The 15,871-nt window shown below is 43.0% G+C and overlaps 1 protein-coding gene across 11 annotated transcripts in view; it reads right to left on the minus strand.

Moving 5' to 3' along the window:
* Positions 1 to 15,871, minus strand: part of LOC140484573 (paired box protein Pax-2-like) — a 239,859-nt gene that overhangs the window by 41,312 nt on the left and 182,676 nt on the right. For all 11 annotated transcript variants that reach the window (XM_072583011.1, XM_072583007.1, XM_072583009.1 and 8 more), the window contains one exon: positions 5,823 to 5,949. In XM_072583011.1, the coding sequence (XP_072439112.1) occupies positions 5,823 to 5,949 (127 nt within the window). The remainder of the gene's footprint in view (positions 1 to 5,822; positions 5,950 to 15,871) is intronic.

A 15,871-nucleotide genomic window follows, 5' to 3' on the forward strand; every position in this document is an offset into this window, starting at 1 on the left:
AATGGCATTCTTTTGTTTTAATGGTTCTAATGATTAAAAAGTAATGGGAAATCTCAGAGGAGAGTTCTGGAGTTCCTTGATTTTGCATGGATTCAGTGCAATCTGCAAAATGCACAATCCCTGACAGACTATACTGTGGAAAGCTGAATGGTCCTGATGGACTGGGCTGCATGAATCAGACCCAGGCTCCAAAGACACTTTTCAGTGATTTCGTGTCTGGAATGCTTGCAAAAATGTGACGAGAAAATCTCGATTTTGCACTCACCAGCATATGTTGTTTACAGAGGAGCAAATGAGGGAAGGCAGGAAGAAGAGGAAAAGTTATCCAAATACTAAAAGAGGGCACAAGCGAAAAGAATAGGAAGATAAAATTAAAGGAAAATCCCTCTGCTATTTAGTCAGTGACCACCTGGTGAGAGTGGAGTCCATGAATGAGAAGCCTAGATGAGAAGCACCTCAACAACAAAGGAAGAAATAATCCTTTCTTTTCGGTTCTGGCCTAACCAGTTAGTCAAATCATCAATCCACATATTTATAAGATAAGGCATTGCTTTGTTATATAGCTGCACCATATCATTTCAGACTTCAAACAGTCCCCTTTATGACAGAGTGCATTTACTGTCGCTTTTCTGATGGTTTGAGTCTAATTATGTGAATTTTAATAAAGCACTCTCATATTAACCTGACACTGACAACTGGACATTATTGAGTTTAACTCTTTGTCCGTCAGTTGTTCTTGTATCTTTGTGGTTCACTGATAATGTCAGGCCAGTTCATCTGCAGGAAGCCAGATTACTGCCAGTGTTACAGTCAGTCGAGCTGCAGTGTGCTATGCAGTTGAGAAGTCATTGCAGGCTGCAAAAGGAAACCATCCAGGGTGCACAATTGCAAATGTGATTCTTTGTTTATCCTGAGTTAGCTAATATTAGACAAAGCAGGGCAGAGGCAGAACAATTTAGCCTCTAAGCCCCATGGCCACCCCTTTCTCAATCACTCTTCAGTAATTTTTTGTGTGCAATAGATGCTGATTAAGCACAAGAGGTGGCTCAGAGTGATGTGAACAATTGTGGATTTGTGATCTGTAATATTGCACTTTTAGAAGTAATGGGGAGAGAATTACCTCCTGAAATGAATCTCTTTGGAGCTCCTTGTTTGGAATCAAGAACGATTTGCAATGGTGAGGGCAAGAAAATGCTGCACAGCTACTTTTTGAAGAGTAGTTGCAATATTAAAGAAGCACAGCCAATTTGCACACAGTATGTTCCCACAAATCATCATCTGACTTCAAACAATCTATGATCGTGGGGACTGGGATTAGACAGAAGGGTGCCATGATGATGAAGAGTTTCTGCCTGTGGGTCACAGGACGCCTGAATAAGAAAGCACCCCTTCCCCAAGTCAACTAGATGGGCACCAATGAGGGACGGCAGAGGATGGAGGACCCACTGTCTTGCACTGCTGCTGTGTCATTTTGCCACAGTGGAAAATGTGGAGGGCAGCCTTCCAGTCCATTGAGGTGATTAACCAATCACTTTTCAGCCTTTTCCCACAGCTTCTGGCTATTTGGCAGTGGGGGTGCCATTCCTGCCTCAATGGGAGACCACATCGGGAGCCCCGGTAGCTTCCTGGAGGCCTTATGGGAGAGTTTCCCTCTTATTCAGACACCATGTGACCCTTGGGGGCTGCTCCTCAGCATAACCAATGTTGTCCTCATCACAGTGCCACCCCACTGTGTAGCCTCCTTTCTGACCACTCCCCGTCCAGTAACCCCAGATCACACACACAGTTGGTAGAGTGGAGTATCCCTGTAGCAACCTCCATTCCCAGTTGCGAATGATTGCTGGATTCCTTAAAGTGACAGTAGTCCCGGCGGTAACTGTTTCATTGCCTGACCCAGGTAAATTGCAGGTGGAGATCCCACGATATGCCAAGGTGGGATCACCCCCTCCAGCTCTGGCCTGCTGCCAGAAACCACACTGCAACTGCAAATTTAGTTCACAGTTTGCCAGCTAGCTATTATCTTCAAGGGCGCACTGCAACTGAGCCCAATTTTGTCCTCCTTTAATAGGATAGCACGATGGCTCAGTGGTTAGCACTACCACCTCCCGGGATTTGGGTTCAATTCCACCCTCAGGCGACTGTCTGTGTTGTGTTTGCACATTCCCCCCACATATGAGTGGGTTTGCTCCGGTTTCCTCCCTCAGCCCAAAGATTTGTAGGTTAGGTGGTTTGGCCATGGGAAGTTGAGTGTGTGGGTCTCAGTGGGATGTTCTTCAGAGGGTTGCTGTAGACTTGATGAGCTGAATGGTCTGCTTCCACAGTGCAGTGATTCAATGAATATGTAGAAAGTTAAAAATCTCACAACACCAGGTCCAACATTTTGAAGCACTTGGTTGTGTCACAACCACCTGATGAAGGAGCAGCACTCCAAAAGTTAGTGCTTCCAACTAAACCTGTTGGACTCTAACCTAGTGTTGTGTTATTTTTGACTTTGTACACCCCAGTCCAACACTGGCGCCTCCAAATCTTGAATATGTACACTCCCCATGCTACAAACAAGAGTAATCCCTTTAATGTGACTCTCCCACAGGTCACGGAAGCTTGCAACCTCCACTTTGGCTGAAAGCACCTGATTTATTCTTTCCTGGTCTCTATGACTGAACCCACACTTTTATCCTCCGTTATGCATGATGGGGTGAAGTAATCAGTTTTGCTCCAATAACATTCAAAACCACAGATTGTGTGAAAAGCAGAGTAGTTATTGTTTATAAGCCCTATTAGACAAACACCTTACTGATCCTGAATGAACTGGGGCAGTTTGCCTTTGAAACAGCTGTACCATTGTTTATCAATACCTGAGTGTGAAAAATGAAGTGGTTCTGTTCTTCTTCATCTGAAAGAATCACTTTACACAGAAAAGCTCACCCAAGCACCTCTGAATTTATCCATTGAGGCACCCATTTCCATTCATCGAACTGTCAACACACCCACCCACCCACCTAACCATTTATTAATCCACCCAATATTCTATCTTGTCACAATCCATCCATAATCACTATCAAATTATGCATCAAAACATTGGTCCAGCCAGCTCTCAATCCTTCACTTCACCTGGGCCAGCATTTGTTAACGATCCCTGATTTCCATGGAGGGGGCTATAATCAGTTGGGTTCTTGAAGCAGCAGGTCTAGGGGTGTAGAGACAAATACAGGTCGTGCAGTTAGGGAGGAAACTCCAGGTTTTTGACCCAGAGACAGTGAAGGAATGGCAGTATTTTCCAAGTCAGGATAACAGGTGGCTTGGAGGGAGTGTAGAGATGGTGGTGTTCCTATGTATGAGCTTGTGGGTTGAAAGGTGCCATCAAAGGAGTACTAGTGAGTTGGTGCAGGGCACCTTGTAGATGATTGGTGAAGGGTGCTCATGATTAATATGGTAGATAGAGAGTCAATCAATCCGTTTTTAGTGTTTTTGGATGGTGTTGAACCTATCAGAGAGGTAAAAACAATGACTGCAGATGCTGGAAACCAGATTCTGGATTAGTGGTGCTGGAAGAGCACAGCAGTTCAGGCAGCATCCAAGGAGCAGCGAAATCGACGTTTCGGGCAAAAGCCCTTCATCAGGAATAAAAGCCTGTTATTCCTGATTTAATTCCTGATGAAGGGCTTTTTCCCGAAACGTCGATTTCGCTGCTCCTTGGATGCTGCCTGAACTGCTGTGCTCTTCCAGCACCACTAATCCAGAATCCTTGAACCTATCAGATACCTATCCTTTTACTCACCAGACCATTTCCTACCAACAAGCTGAACATTTTTGTGGTCATGGTACTAGACTAGCTATCCTCAGACTTTGGCCAAAATTCTGATATTATGGGTTCAAATGCCACCAAGGCATTTGTTGGAATTTAAATTGAATTAATAAGATCTGGAATTAGAAACCGGTCTAATTGATAGTGACCATGAAACTATCATAGATGGTCATAAAAACCAATCTAAGTCACTCATCTTCTTCAGGAGCAGAAATTGGCCATTGTCCCTGGTCTGGCCTACATGTGACTTCAGACCCACAGCAATGTGGTTGACTCTGAGCTGCCCTCTGAAATACCCCACGTAAATCATTCAGTTCAAAGATAATTCTTTGTAGGTGGGTAATAAATACTGGCCTCATCTCTGGCAATGCCCACTTTACATGAGTAAATAAAGAAAAACAATTTCCCACCTTATAATTTATTCATTCATGCATCCTCTCACATTCATTCACTCCACTGTCTGCCCATTCACCTTTCAACCTACCCGCCCACTCATTCACCTACCTTGCTTCTGATTCCCTACAGTGTGGAAACAGGCCATTTGGCCCAACAAATGCACACCGACCCTCCAATCAGGAGGGTAACCCACCCAGACTCATTTCCCTCTGACTAATGCACATAACACTATGGGCAATTTGGCATGGCCAATTCACCTAACCTGCACATCTTTGGACTGTGGGAGGAAACCCAGCAAACACGGGGAGAATGTGCAAACTCCACACAGGCAGTCACCCGAGGCTAGAATCAAACCCAAGTCTCTGGCACTGTGAGGCTGCAGTGCTAACCACTCTTAATGTATCTAGCCAACTATTTAACTAGTAAAGCCATAAATGCATTCATCCAACTCTATATTTTTAAATCCACCTCCCCATCAATCCATCCAACACCTATCATTCCATCATTTAAGATAATGTGGATACAGGAAAATTGAAATAAAAGCAGAAAGTGCTGGAGAAACTCAGCAGGTCTGGTGGTATCTGTGGAGAGATAAACAGAGTTAAAATTTTGAGTCCAGATTAATGATTCTTCAGAACAGTTAATTCCATTCCTTCTCACATCTACTCGATTATTGAGTGATCATCTATTATGATCCATCCAACTTAATTAGCATCTGAAAGTCATCTAAAATCATGAATGTTTGTGGAATCCTTCATGAATTGAGAGGTGGTTTTTTAATCCCTGCCTTCTATACCTTTAAATTAGGAAAAATAAAGTTCTGAACTAGTCCGGTGGCAGTTCCATGAAAACACCAATGAATTCTCATCAAAGAACTGGCTGTCCTCAGAGTGCAGCTGAATAGGTTGTGGCTGTTTCCCCTGGAGTGTCAGAGGTTGAGAGATGACCTTACAGAGGTTTATAAATCATGAGTGGCATAAATAGGGTGAATAGGCAATTCTTTTACCCAAGGTTTGGGAGTCTAAAACTAGAGGGCATAGGTTTAAGGGGAGCGGGGAAATATATAAGATGGACCCAAGGGGACACATTTTCACACAGAGGGTGGTGCGTATATGGGATGAGCTGCCAGAGGAAGTGGTGGAGGCTGGTACAACTACAACATTTAAAATGCATCTGGGTGGGTACATGAATAGGAAGGGTTTAGAGGGATATCGGCCAAATGCTGGCAAATGGGGCTAGATTAATTTAGGATATCTGGTCAGCATGGTTGAGTTGGACTGAAGAGTCTGTTTCCATGCTGTACAACTCTATGACTCCATTACTGCCTAAGTATCTTTAACCCATTTTTAGCCATGTTTCACTAGCCTGGGTGTTCTGGAACCTGACGTATGAAAGGATTTGACTCACATTTAAACTTTGCTGGCACAAATCATGTTGAAGTAAATGCAACAGTGAGTGAGTGATGAAGGAGAAGTCAGTCCATCTGTCACAACAACACTTGAAATCAAGGTGACAATTGCACATTTGAATGTTCCCTGTTCCCCAAATGCAAATGCTTTTTCCCCGCACTCTATATATTCTGCCCTTTTTACTAAGTTGGCAGATGAGCTAGCCGCCTTACCTGTCACAACAGGATAGCTCTGGGGTCCTGAAACGTTGGTCCCAAGGTCAGGAGTGGCTGCGGCTGAGAGGCTGCTTTTGACATCTTCCAATCCAGAGGCCAGGGCAGAGAGGGAATACTCATTAGCCTGAGAAAAACACAAACATAGTATAATGAAGAGAGTTTGGTTTGGATTTCCTTGCAAGTCACTTGCATCACATTTCATAATTTTATAATACTTCGGTTATTTTTTATTTAACTTGTTTTTCTAATCAATCAGTTCAGAGACGCTACTACACACCTCTGGAGCAGGTGGGATTTGAACCCTCATAACCATCGAACCGCCCCATAAAAATAACAGAAGCTTCATCTTTATTTTTCCCAGAGCACACAGCTGGAAAATGACACTCCTTTTACATTCCATCAATGATGGGTGGCACGGTGGCACAGTGGTTACCACTGCTGCCTCACAGTGCCAGAGACCCGGGTTCAATTCCCGCCTCAGGCGACTAACTGTGTGGGGTTTGTATGTCCTCCCTGTGTCTGCGTGGGTTTCCTCCGGGTGTTCCGGTTTCCACCCACAGTCCAAAGATGTGCAGGTCAGGTGAATTGGCCATGCCTAATGTTATGTAAGGGGTAAATGTAGGGGTATGGGTGGGTTGTGCTTCGGCGGGGCGGTGTGGACTTGTTGGGCCGAAGGGCCCGTTTCCACACTGTAAGTAATCTAATGAATGTGACTTAACAGAGCATCTAAGAACTGGGGCAGAGATACAGAAAGTGACTGAAATTTCGAATGAGGTAGAGAATGTAATATGTATCTAAGAATGAAATGCAGAGAATAACTGACCCTGGGAAGGAAACACAGGGAACAACAGAGACTTGGAGTCAGTTACAGAAAATTATTAGCAGTGACCTACGAGAATATGGATTTGAATAAGGAATAGGCTACTCGATCCCTTGAATCTGCTCTACAAAGTGATAAGATCACAGGTGACCTGATTACTCCATATTTCCACCTATTTCTGATAGATTCAGGTGTATCTGCCACTCCTTAAATATATTCAAAGATTCTATTTCCATTGATTTTTGAGGAATAAGAGTTTAGAAGTCTCACAACCCACGAAAGTAATAAGACTGGCAATAAGAGACTGAATATTGCTGGAACAGCAAATATTTACTTATTCTTCAAGAGAATAGGATGTTTTATATCTACTAAAACAGGTAGCATCACTCCCAAAAAGATTTTGCCTCTAAAAGTACCACACTCCCTCAATACTTAACCAGAGTGTCAACCAGGAATTTGGGTTCAAGATGCTGGACTGGGCCTTGAACCTTGGGAAGAAAGAGTTTGAGGTTTGAGTATCACTGGCATGTCACAGCGGCTGCCTTTAACAGTAATGTTAAAGTGGGATCTCAAAGAACAGCAAGTATCAGGTTGGCTTTAGTCTATCAGGTGAAGTGTTCATTTCAAATTCATTTGCTATAGAGTGGGAGGTCACACATGAATCAAACACAAAATGAGGTGGAGGGGTCATCTCTGGAACCTGAGCTCAAATCCAGGTGACAGTAATGGGCAAAATGTCTTTGCTGCCTGACAGGTTTCTAAATGTGCAGCCTCAAGCCAACAAAGAATCTTCGATGGCTTGGAGACAGTATGGTCTCCTGACAAAGGGTTCTGACCCATAACATTGACTTTCCTGCTCCTCCAATGCTGTCAGACCTGCTGTGTTTCTCCAGCTCCACATTTAAAGAATCTTCACTGATGACTATCAAAAGCAGAGACAATTCCTCAGTCCAAAAGAGGTAGTGGAGTCCTCCAGAAATTGAAATGGATTTAATTTTCAGTCCTTTACCTCCAACGTAAGATGACTCTGACTTGAAAAGTTAATCTGTCCCCTTCTAAACTGATTACCATATTCCAGAAATGATTTCACAAAGTCTCAAACAGCGAGGCCTCTGCTGGAGTGAGTTCTGTTATGCACCTTCAACTGTCACCCAGAAACTCAGGAGTTCAGGTTGACATGGCCCCTTGAAGTGGAGAGGATCTATTCATGGCTTGGCTCACTGGAATTACAAGGTCAACATTGCTGGGTCCACTGTTTGTCATCATTTATATAAATGGTTTGGATGTGAATATAGAACATGTGGTTAGTAAGTTTGTAGATGATACCAAAATAGGTTCTGTAATGGACAGTGAAGATTATCTCAGAGTACAATGGGACCTTGATCAGGTGAGCCAATGGGCTGAGGTGCGGCAGATGGAGTTTAATTTAGATAAATGTGAGGTGTTGCATCTGGTAAGACAAACCAGGGCAGAGCTTCTACCATTAATGGTAGGGCCCTCGTGAATGCTGCCAAACAAAGAGACCTAGGGAACGCAAGTGCACAGTTTCTTGAAAGTGGAGTTGCAAGTAGATAGAGTGGTAAAGAAGGAGTTTCACACGCTTACCTTCATTGGTCTGGACACTAAGTATAGGGCATTGGTGAGACCACCTTTGGAATACTGTTTACAATTTTGGTCAACCTTCTATATGAAAGATGCTGTTAAACTTGAGAGAGTACAGAAAAGATTTACAAGAATCTAGACTAGAGGGTTTCAGCTATAGGGAGAGGCTGAATAGGCTGGGACTGTTTTCTCTGGAGCGTCAGAGACTGATGGGGTGACCTTACAGAGGTTTATAAAATCATGAGGGGCTTGGATAGCCAAGATCTTTTTCCTTGGGTGAGGGAGTCTAAAACAAGAGGACAGAGGTTTAAGGTGAGAGGGGAAAGATTTACAAAGGACCTAAGAGGCAACTTTCTCACACAGAGTGTGGTGCATGTATGGAACAAGCTGCCAGAGGAAGTGGTGGAGGCTGGTAAAACTACAACATTTAACAGGCACCTGGATGGGTATCTGAATAGGAAGGGCTCAGCAGGATACAGGTCAAAGTTGGCAAATGGGACTAGGTCAGATTGGGATCTCTGGTTGGTGCAGGTGAGTTGGAACAAAGGGTCTGTTTCCATGCGAGAGGACTGTGTGGCGCTATGACTCTGTGCGAAGGTAGCCTCCTCCATTCTTTTCTCTCCATCTTTCCTTTGCTATTGACCTATATCCTCTCCAGTCTCCAATGTTTCATGGCCAATTTGGTCCCCAATAGACTGACAGTGAGGTGATCCCCTAAAGCAGTATTACCACCCAACCCTGTCATAATAATCCTGGATATGAGTACAGAATTCATGAGTGATTCAAAAGAAAAATTCAAACACCGACACTGAGAATCAAGTGATATATGGGACAAAGGAAGAGGAAGGATCGGGAGAAAAAGTGAAAAACCAAAGGGTAATCAGAGAACATCAAAAACAGGGAGAGAACCATAGGAGACTGAAGAGCAGAAATAAGGTAGTGTTGGAGGGAAGATACATAAAAATATCTGCAGTGTCATTGCACATTTTGTAATGATCCTCAAGTGGTGTGCTACCCCAAGTGACCATGTCTTGATAGGCCTCTCGCTGACCTTGCCTTGTCTCAATCAACAACATCTAACCCCTGATTCTCTCCTTCAACTGTCACCCAGATGCTGGGATGCTCTCTTCTTAATGGCATTCAACTGCATAACAGTAATTCCCCAAAGCAAGGCTGGCTCTGAGGAGGGATAACATTGCGTACCGGAGTGTGGGGCGATGACTCGTTGAATTTAAAAGCACGTCAGACTACATCAAGCGTCCATCCAGACGAACAGTTACATCTCAAAGCTACTTTTACAAAGACCAACAAGCCAATTGTCCTCATGAATATTACATTAGATTGAGACTGATTCGCTTTTGCCTCCGCATTCCAGACACATGGTTTTCTTTTTTCTCCACGTGCTCTCGTTCTCTCTCTCACTCGCTCTTTCAGTCTCCATGGCGGAGATTGCAAGTCATTTCCAATTCGTTGTGGTATTGATCTTTCACTGGGAATCAGTTTTCTAATTAGCTGCAAATTAGGCTTTCTACTGGGGGTAAGGCCTGTCCCTCTGATTTATCACTGGAGTAATTCAGTGCGATTGGAGGGAAATTAAAATGAACTCAATTAAGCAACTGGTTTGCTTTATGGGCTCGGATGGAGTTTCAGACGAAAAATTAATAGACTCTTGTTGTTTAATAGTCTAATGAAAGTAAATAAAGGTTATCCATTGTAATAAGGCAGCAGCTATAAAAAGTTGTATACGGCCACAGCCCTCATTTATGATGCTGGAGATTCATAGTGACATTCCAATGTAATTTCTTTTGCATTAAGACAAACATTGTCCACACGGGGCTTCACTTCAAAGGGGCAGTGTGTATTGTCAAAGCACCTCCTGCAAAATCTACTCGGCCAGACAGATTCTCTGAGTTACAATTCCCTCCTTTGAATACTGTGTATTCATTCAAGACACAATATCTGATCTATATGTGTGTGTACTGTACTTAGCTATTACTTTGTCAGGTCAAAGGTCAACATCAGAGATCTGCTTTTCCAAACTGTGATGAAAGCTTTTTAACAGAAATGCTATTCTCATAAATTTTCTGATTTTATTATACAAGCCCTAACACAGGGACAAAGACTCTGCCTATTTAGTCACAGGTAAGTTCTGGTTCCCACTTTGCTGATCCTGATTATGATCAGAACTGTGAGATGAATCCAGGTGCCCCTGTAGTGAGAAGGAGAAATTGAGTCAGGGTTTCTTGGTTCTCCAGGGATTCAGCATTGGAAAATGGCAGGATCAGCCATCTGTTTCAGAATGCACAGTTACCATTGTCAGAGAAACCTGGCTACAGAGTCAAATACTTCACAATTCAAGACACAAAGGGGTCTTGCCACAACTAAAAAAATCAAAGACTTTAGCAAAGGGTAAGAGGAGAGACAATATGTGTCAATGAACTGCTGGGAAATATTCTGTTAAACCTTTAACTTTCCACAATGTTTCATCCCTTGACATCTCTCAGGAAAGTCAGGTACACTATTCTCATAATGAACTCTCACCATAAAACCTCTCAACATCTACTTTCTTACTATCAACATGCATGGGTCACAAAAATGGGTGGAGGACTCTAGGCGCATTTATCCTGGGTCTGTTCACAGTAATAAAGGCAATACATAAAACTAGGACTACATGTGAATTATGATTGTGGCAAATAAGCCTGCAAACATGTTACTGACTAGTTGCATGTCTCAGCAAGTGACCAACGTTTGTATGAAGTTAGCTCTGATCATAATGGATGCCCGTTCTTGATTGTCAGGTGATGGCGGATTCAACTGATCATAATGAACTCAGACAGGTGAACACTGGTGAGTACAGACAGGCTACTCCAGAGTAGACAAAGCAGCAGAGCCATTTCTATAGAACACCAATCACTGCCTCAAAGATGTCTCTTCATGATAGCATGATCCTCCTATCACCTGTAGTTGAGTTGTGGAGATGAGTCAAGGGCCAGGTATGGAGTGAATTATCCTTGTGTCCCTGCAGCCACTTGGTGGTTTTTCATAGAATCCCTACAGTGCAGAAAAAGGTCATTCAGCCCATTGAATTCATGTAATCTCTCTGAAGAGTATTTCACTCAGACTCACCCCATTCCTGTGGCCCTGCATTTCTCATGGCTAGTCCACCTAAGCCTGCACATCCCTGGACACTAGAGGCAATCTGACATGGCCAATCCATCTAGCCTTCACATCTTTGGACTATGGGAGGAAACCAGAGCACCCAGAGGAAACCCATGCAGCCACAGAGAGAATATGCAAATTCCACACAGACAGTTGCCTGAAGCTGGAATTGAGCCTGGCTTCCTTGCACTGTGAGGCAGCAGTGCTAACTGAGCCATCAATGTACTGTATGAACAGTTGATGGGACAACAAGGGAATGGATGCAGAACGAATGAGACATATTATAGAGTCATAGATCTGTACAGCACAGAAATAGACTCTTCAGTCCAACTCATCTGTTGGGTTGGGTGGTAGTACTGCTTTAGGGGATTACCTTACTGTCGGTCGAATGGGAATCAAATTGGCCATGAAACTCTGTAGACTGGAGAGGAGATAGGTCAATAGCAAAGGAAAGATGAAGAGAGAAAATGGAAGAGTCCTATAGCATGGAAACAGACCTTTTGGTCCAACTCATCTGCACCAATCAAACATCCCAATCTGACCTAGTCCCATTTGCCAGCATTTGCCTCATATCCCTCTAACCCTACCTATTCATATACCCATCCAGAAGCCTTTTAAATGTTGCAATTGCACTAGCCTCCACCACTCCCTCTGGCAGCTCATTCCATAAACACACCATCTTTGTGTGAAAAAGTTTCCCCTTAGGTCCTTTTTAAATCTTTCCCCCCCTCACCTCAAATCTATGTCCTCTAGTTTTGGACTCATCCGGGAAAAAAAACCTTGCCTATTCACCCTATCCATACCCCTCATGATTTTAGAAACATCTATAATGTCACTTCCCAGCCTATTCAATCTCGCCCCACAGCTCAAACTCTCCAATCCTTGCAACATCCTTGTAAATCTTTGATGAACGCTTTCAAGTTTCACAACACCTGACATCTGCTGAGATAGCAGGCATTCCCTAGCAAGCTGCATTGACGGTCGTGGTTTTCCAACTGCTCCTTCATGTCCAGTGAGCGCTCATCTCACCATTAAGATTAGGCTTTCAAAACGCCACAAGGGTTTACTCGATGGCACCTTGTACACTCAGGAAACCCACATCAAGGGCATGTGTGCATTCTGTCTGCTTCAGTGCATTCAGAGAGAACACAATTAACGCTCCTCTGCTGCTCTTATATCTCTCTGATGTCACAATAAATGACAAACTGAAATATCTTGGTTGTTGACGAATACACAAGGGAAGGTTGGCAGGAGAGGAGTAAAAACCCATCTGGTTCACTAACAGCCTTCAGCAAGAATATGTGCCATCATTACCTGGTCTGGTGTACATGAGAATCCAGATCCACAAAAACATGGTTCAATCTTCGCTGCTCTCTGAAATGGCATCACATGCCACTTCTTTTAAGAGTAATCTTGGATGGGCAACTGAAGCTGGCCATGCTCAAGAAGTGTCATAGAATCACAGAACCATTGAACCCCTGCAATGTGGAAGCAGGCTATTTGCCCATTGAGTTCACACCAACCCTCCAGACCCACCCCAATATCCTATCCTTGGAATCCTGCATTTCCCATGGTTAATCCAACTAACCAGCACATCCCTGGTCAATATGGGCAATTTAGCACGGCTAATGCACCTGACCTGCTTAGAATCTGGGAGGAAACAAGAGCACGCAGAGGAAACCCATGCAGACATGAGGAGAATGTGCAAACTCAGCACAGACAGTCACCCAAAGGTGGAACTGAACCAAGAATAAATAAATAAGAACTCTCCCCTTGATATTCAATTTTTTTTGCCATTTCTGAATAATAAAGCCTGTCCACTATCTACAAGGTAGAAGTCAGGATTGTGATGAATAGTAGTCACCATTTGTTTAGATGAGTGCAGCTCCAACAACACTCAAAAGCAGTCTGTAAAAAGCAGCTCTCATTTGATCCGCACCTCATCAGCACCCCAGCTTCAATATTCACTCCCTCTATAACCAATGCATAGTTACAGCAGTGTGCATGGTCTAAAATACATGCCATAGCAATTTGCCATGGTTCTTTCAACAACAGCTTCTAAATTTGCAACCTCAGCATCTAAGAAGAACAAGATCAGCAGATACATGAACACCACCACTTCCAAGCCCCACACCCTCCTAACCTGGAAGTATATCATTGTTCCTTCCCTGTCACTGGGTCAAAACCCTAGAGCTGTCTTCTTAGCAGCACTGTGGATGTAACTGGACCAGGTGGATGGCAATGATTCAAGAAGACAGCATACCATCACCTTCACAAGGGCGATGAGACACAGGCAATGAATGTTGGCCCATTTAGCAATGTCCATTCCCCATGAGAGACCAAAAACAAACAACTGATCAGTAAATAACCTGCATGCTTTTGCCAGTTGGTTTTTGTTGTGCTGGAAGGGTTTCTTCCTGTCTGAACACTTGTGTCTATGTAGGAAGGAATGTGTCCTAGAGAAGTGAAGTCCTCTAGAATTGAATCAGTGTTAGGCACTGTTTGCTGTGACAATTAACCCATTCTGCATGGATCCAAATGTCCTCACCAAGTTAAGTTTGGCAATGGTGAGATGAGAAGTGAATACAAGTGGTCCAGATGTTTATTTCTAAAATGGCACCCAGAGCACCAAAACTGTTGATGATGTAAACTCTCTCACGATAAACTATCTCAGTTTAAAACCGTCACTATAAACTCTAAGTACAAATTCCCTCATTATAGACTATTCTACTGTGACTTTTCTCAGTGTAAATTCATTTAGAACAACTCTCTCACTGTCATCTCTCTCAATACAAGCTTTCTACATATAAATTTTTATTATAAAAGTGATTAATCACCATAAGCTCATTAAAGCCTCAAACATCATAAACTAAATACAAATTCAATCACTATAAACTTATTTCCTATAAATTCTTTCCCTATAAACTCTCACCGTAAACTTGGTGAAAATAAACTCAATCATTAAAAGCTTTTACACTCTATGCTCAAAATAAACAAAACTCTTTCAAAATATATGCTTACACGATACCCATCTCTTATCAGGTATGAAAGTAGAAGGGGTGGGGAAAAGGGGTTTCAGTAGGTGAGAGAGAAAATGTGACATTTATTGAGTGCCGAATGACTCTGAATTAGTTGTGTTTTGGCAAGAAGAAAGTGAGATTTGTTGGATATTGGGAGAGGCACAGCGGCTCACAGTTCCAGGAACTTGGGTATGATTTCACTCTAGGGTCTTTGTGGAGTTTGCACATTCTCTCCATATCTGCATAGATTTCCTTTGGATGCTCCAGTTTCCTCCAACAGTCCAAAGATGCACAGGCTAGATGGATTAGCCGTGGGAAATGCAGGGTCATAGGAATAGGAGTGGGTGGGGTGCTCTTTAAATCATGGGTGTGGACTCAATGGGCTGAATGACCTTCTGCCAAACTGTAGGGATTCTATGGTGTGTGGACTAGCAAGATCGGAAAGTCAGCTGTACATTGGGTAGACGTAAACTTTTGCTGCTTTGAAGAGAAGTGGAACAGGTAGCCACACTCAAGGATATCAAGGGAAGACAGTAAAGGGCATCAATGACACAGGCAGCTGTGTAGCTAAGCAAACGGGCAGTTGTAGAGGTATTCTGGTCAGTGGAGAGTTGGGACTGAAAACCAACTTGCAGGAAGAGCTGTATTTGTCCAAGGACACATACAGAAGGAAGTGACTTTGGAAAGGTGTAGAGAAATGTGAATGGGAGATACAGAAACAAGAGTTCAGAAATGGCCTGGTTAGTGAACGATTTCACTCCTGCACTCATCTAGGCAACAGTCCTTCCTAGATATACGCAAGTGTTCAGAAGCTGGAAGAAACCCTTCCAGCACAGCTAAAACTGACCAGCAAAAACATGCAGGTTATTTACTGAGTAAGGAGGCCAGAGGAAATGAGAAGACAAGGAGTTGGTGATTGACATGGTTCAGAGAGTTTTTAATGAAGGAAGAAGATTTGCAAAATTGCTCATTATAAATTACCTCACTGCAATCTTTGTTGCTATAAAACCTCATACTGTCCAGCCTTTACTAAAGATTTACTGACAGTAAATTTTCAAAGTAAATTTTCTTGTAATAAACTCACTCATTAGAACTCTCTCCCTGTAAATTCTATCACCAGCACATGCACTGTAAACTATGTTAGAGTGTAAGCTTAATATTAACTCTCTCAATGTCAACTCTATGTAGTGTCTGACATTTAATTTAATTGGCAACAATGGGACTGAATATCAATTGCTCCAGTGAAATGGCCACCAAGCCAATACTTCCTGTTTTGTGTCACTGCTTAAAAGCAGGTTTCTAAATTCAGGTATGCATAATAACTGAGACTGTCAATGGTGAAAATCTTCCTCTTATACCCATTTAAGTAAAAAGATAGAATGAAGGAAACAATGAAATGCGAGAAGGAAGCAAGAAAGAAAGAGTAGGAGAAAAAGAAATTAAGA

The sequence above is a fragment of the Chiloscyllium punctatum genome, chromosome 13 (genome assembly GCF_047496795.1).
Source record: "Chiloscyllium punctatum isolate Juve2018m chromosome 13, sChiPun1.3, whole genome shotgun sequence".
Taxonomy (NCBI): domain Eukaryota; kingdom Metazoa; phylum Chordata; class Chondrichthyes; order Orectolobiformes; family Hemiscylliidae; genus Chiloscyllium; species Chiloscyllium punctatum.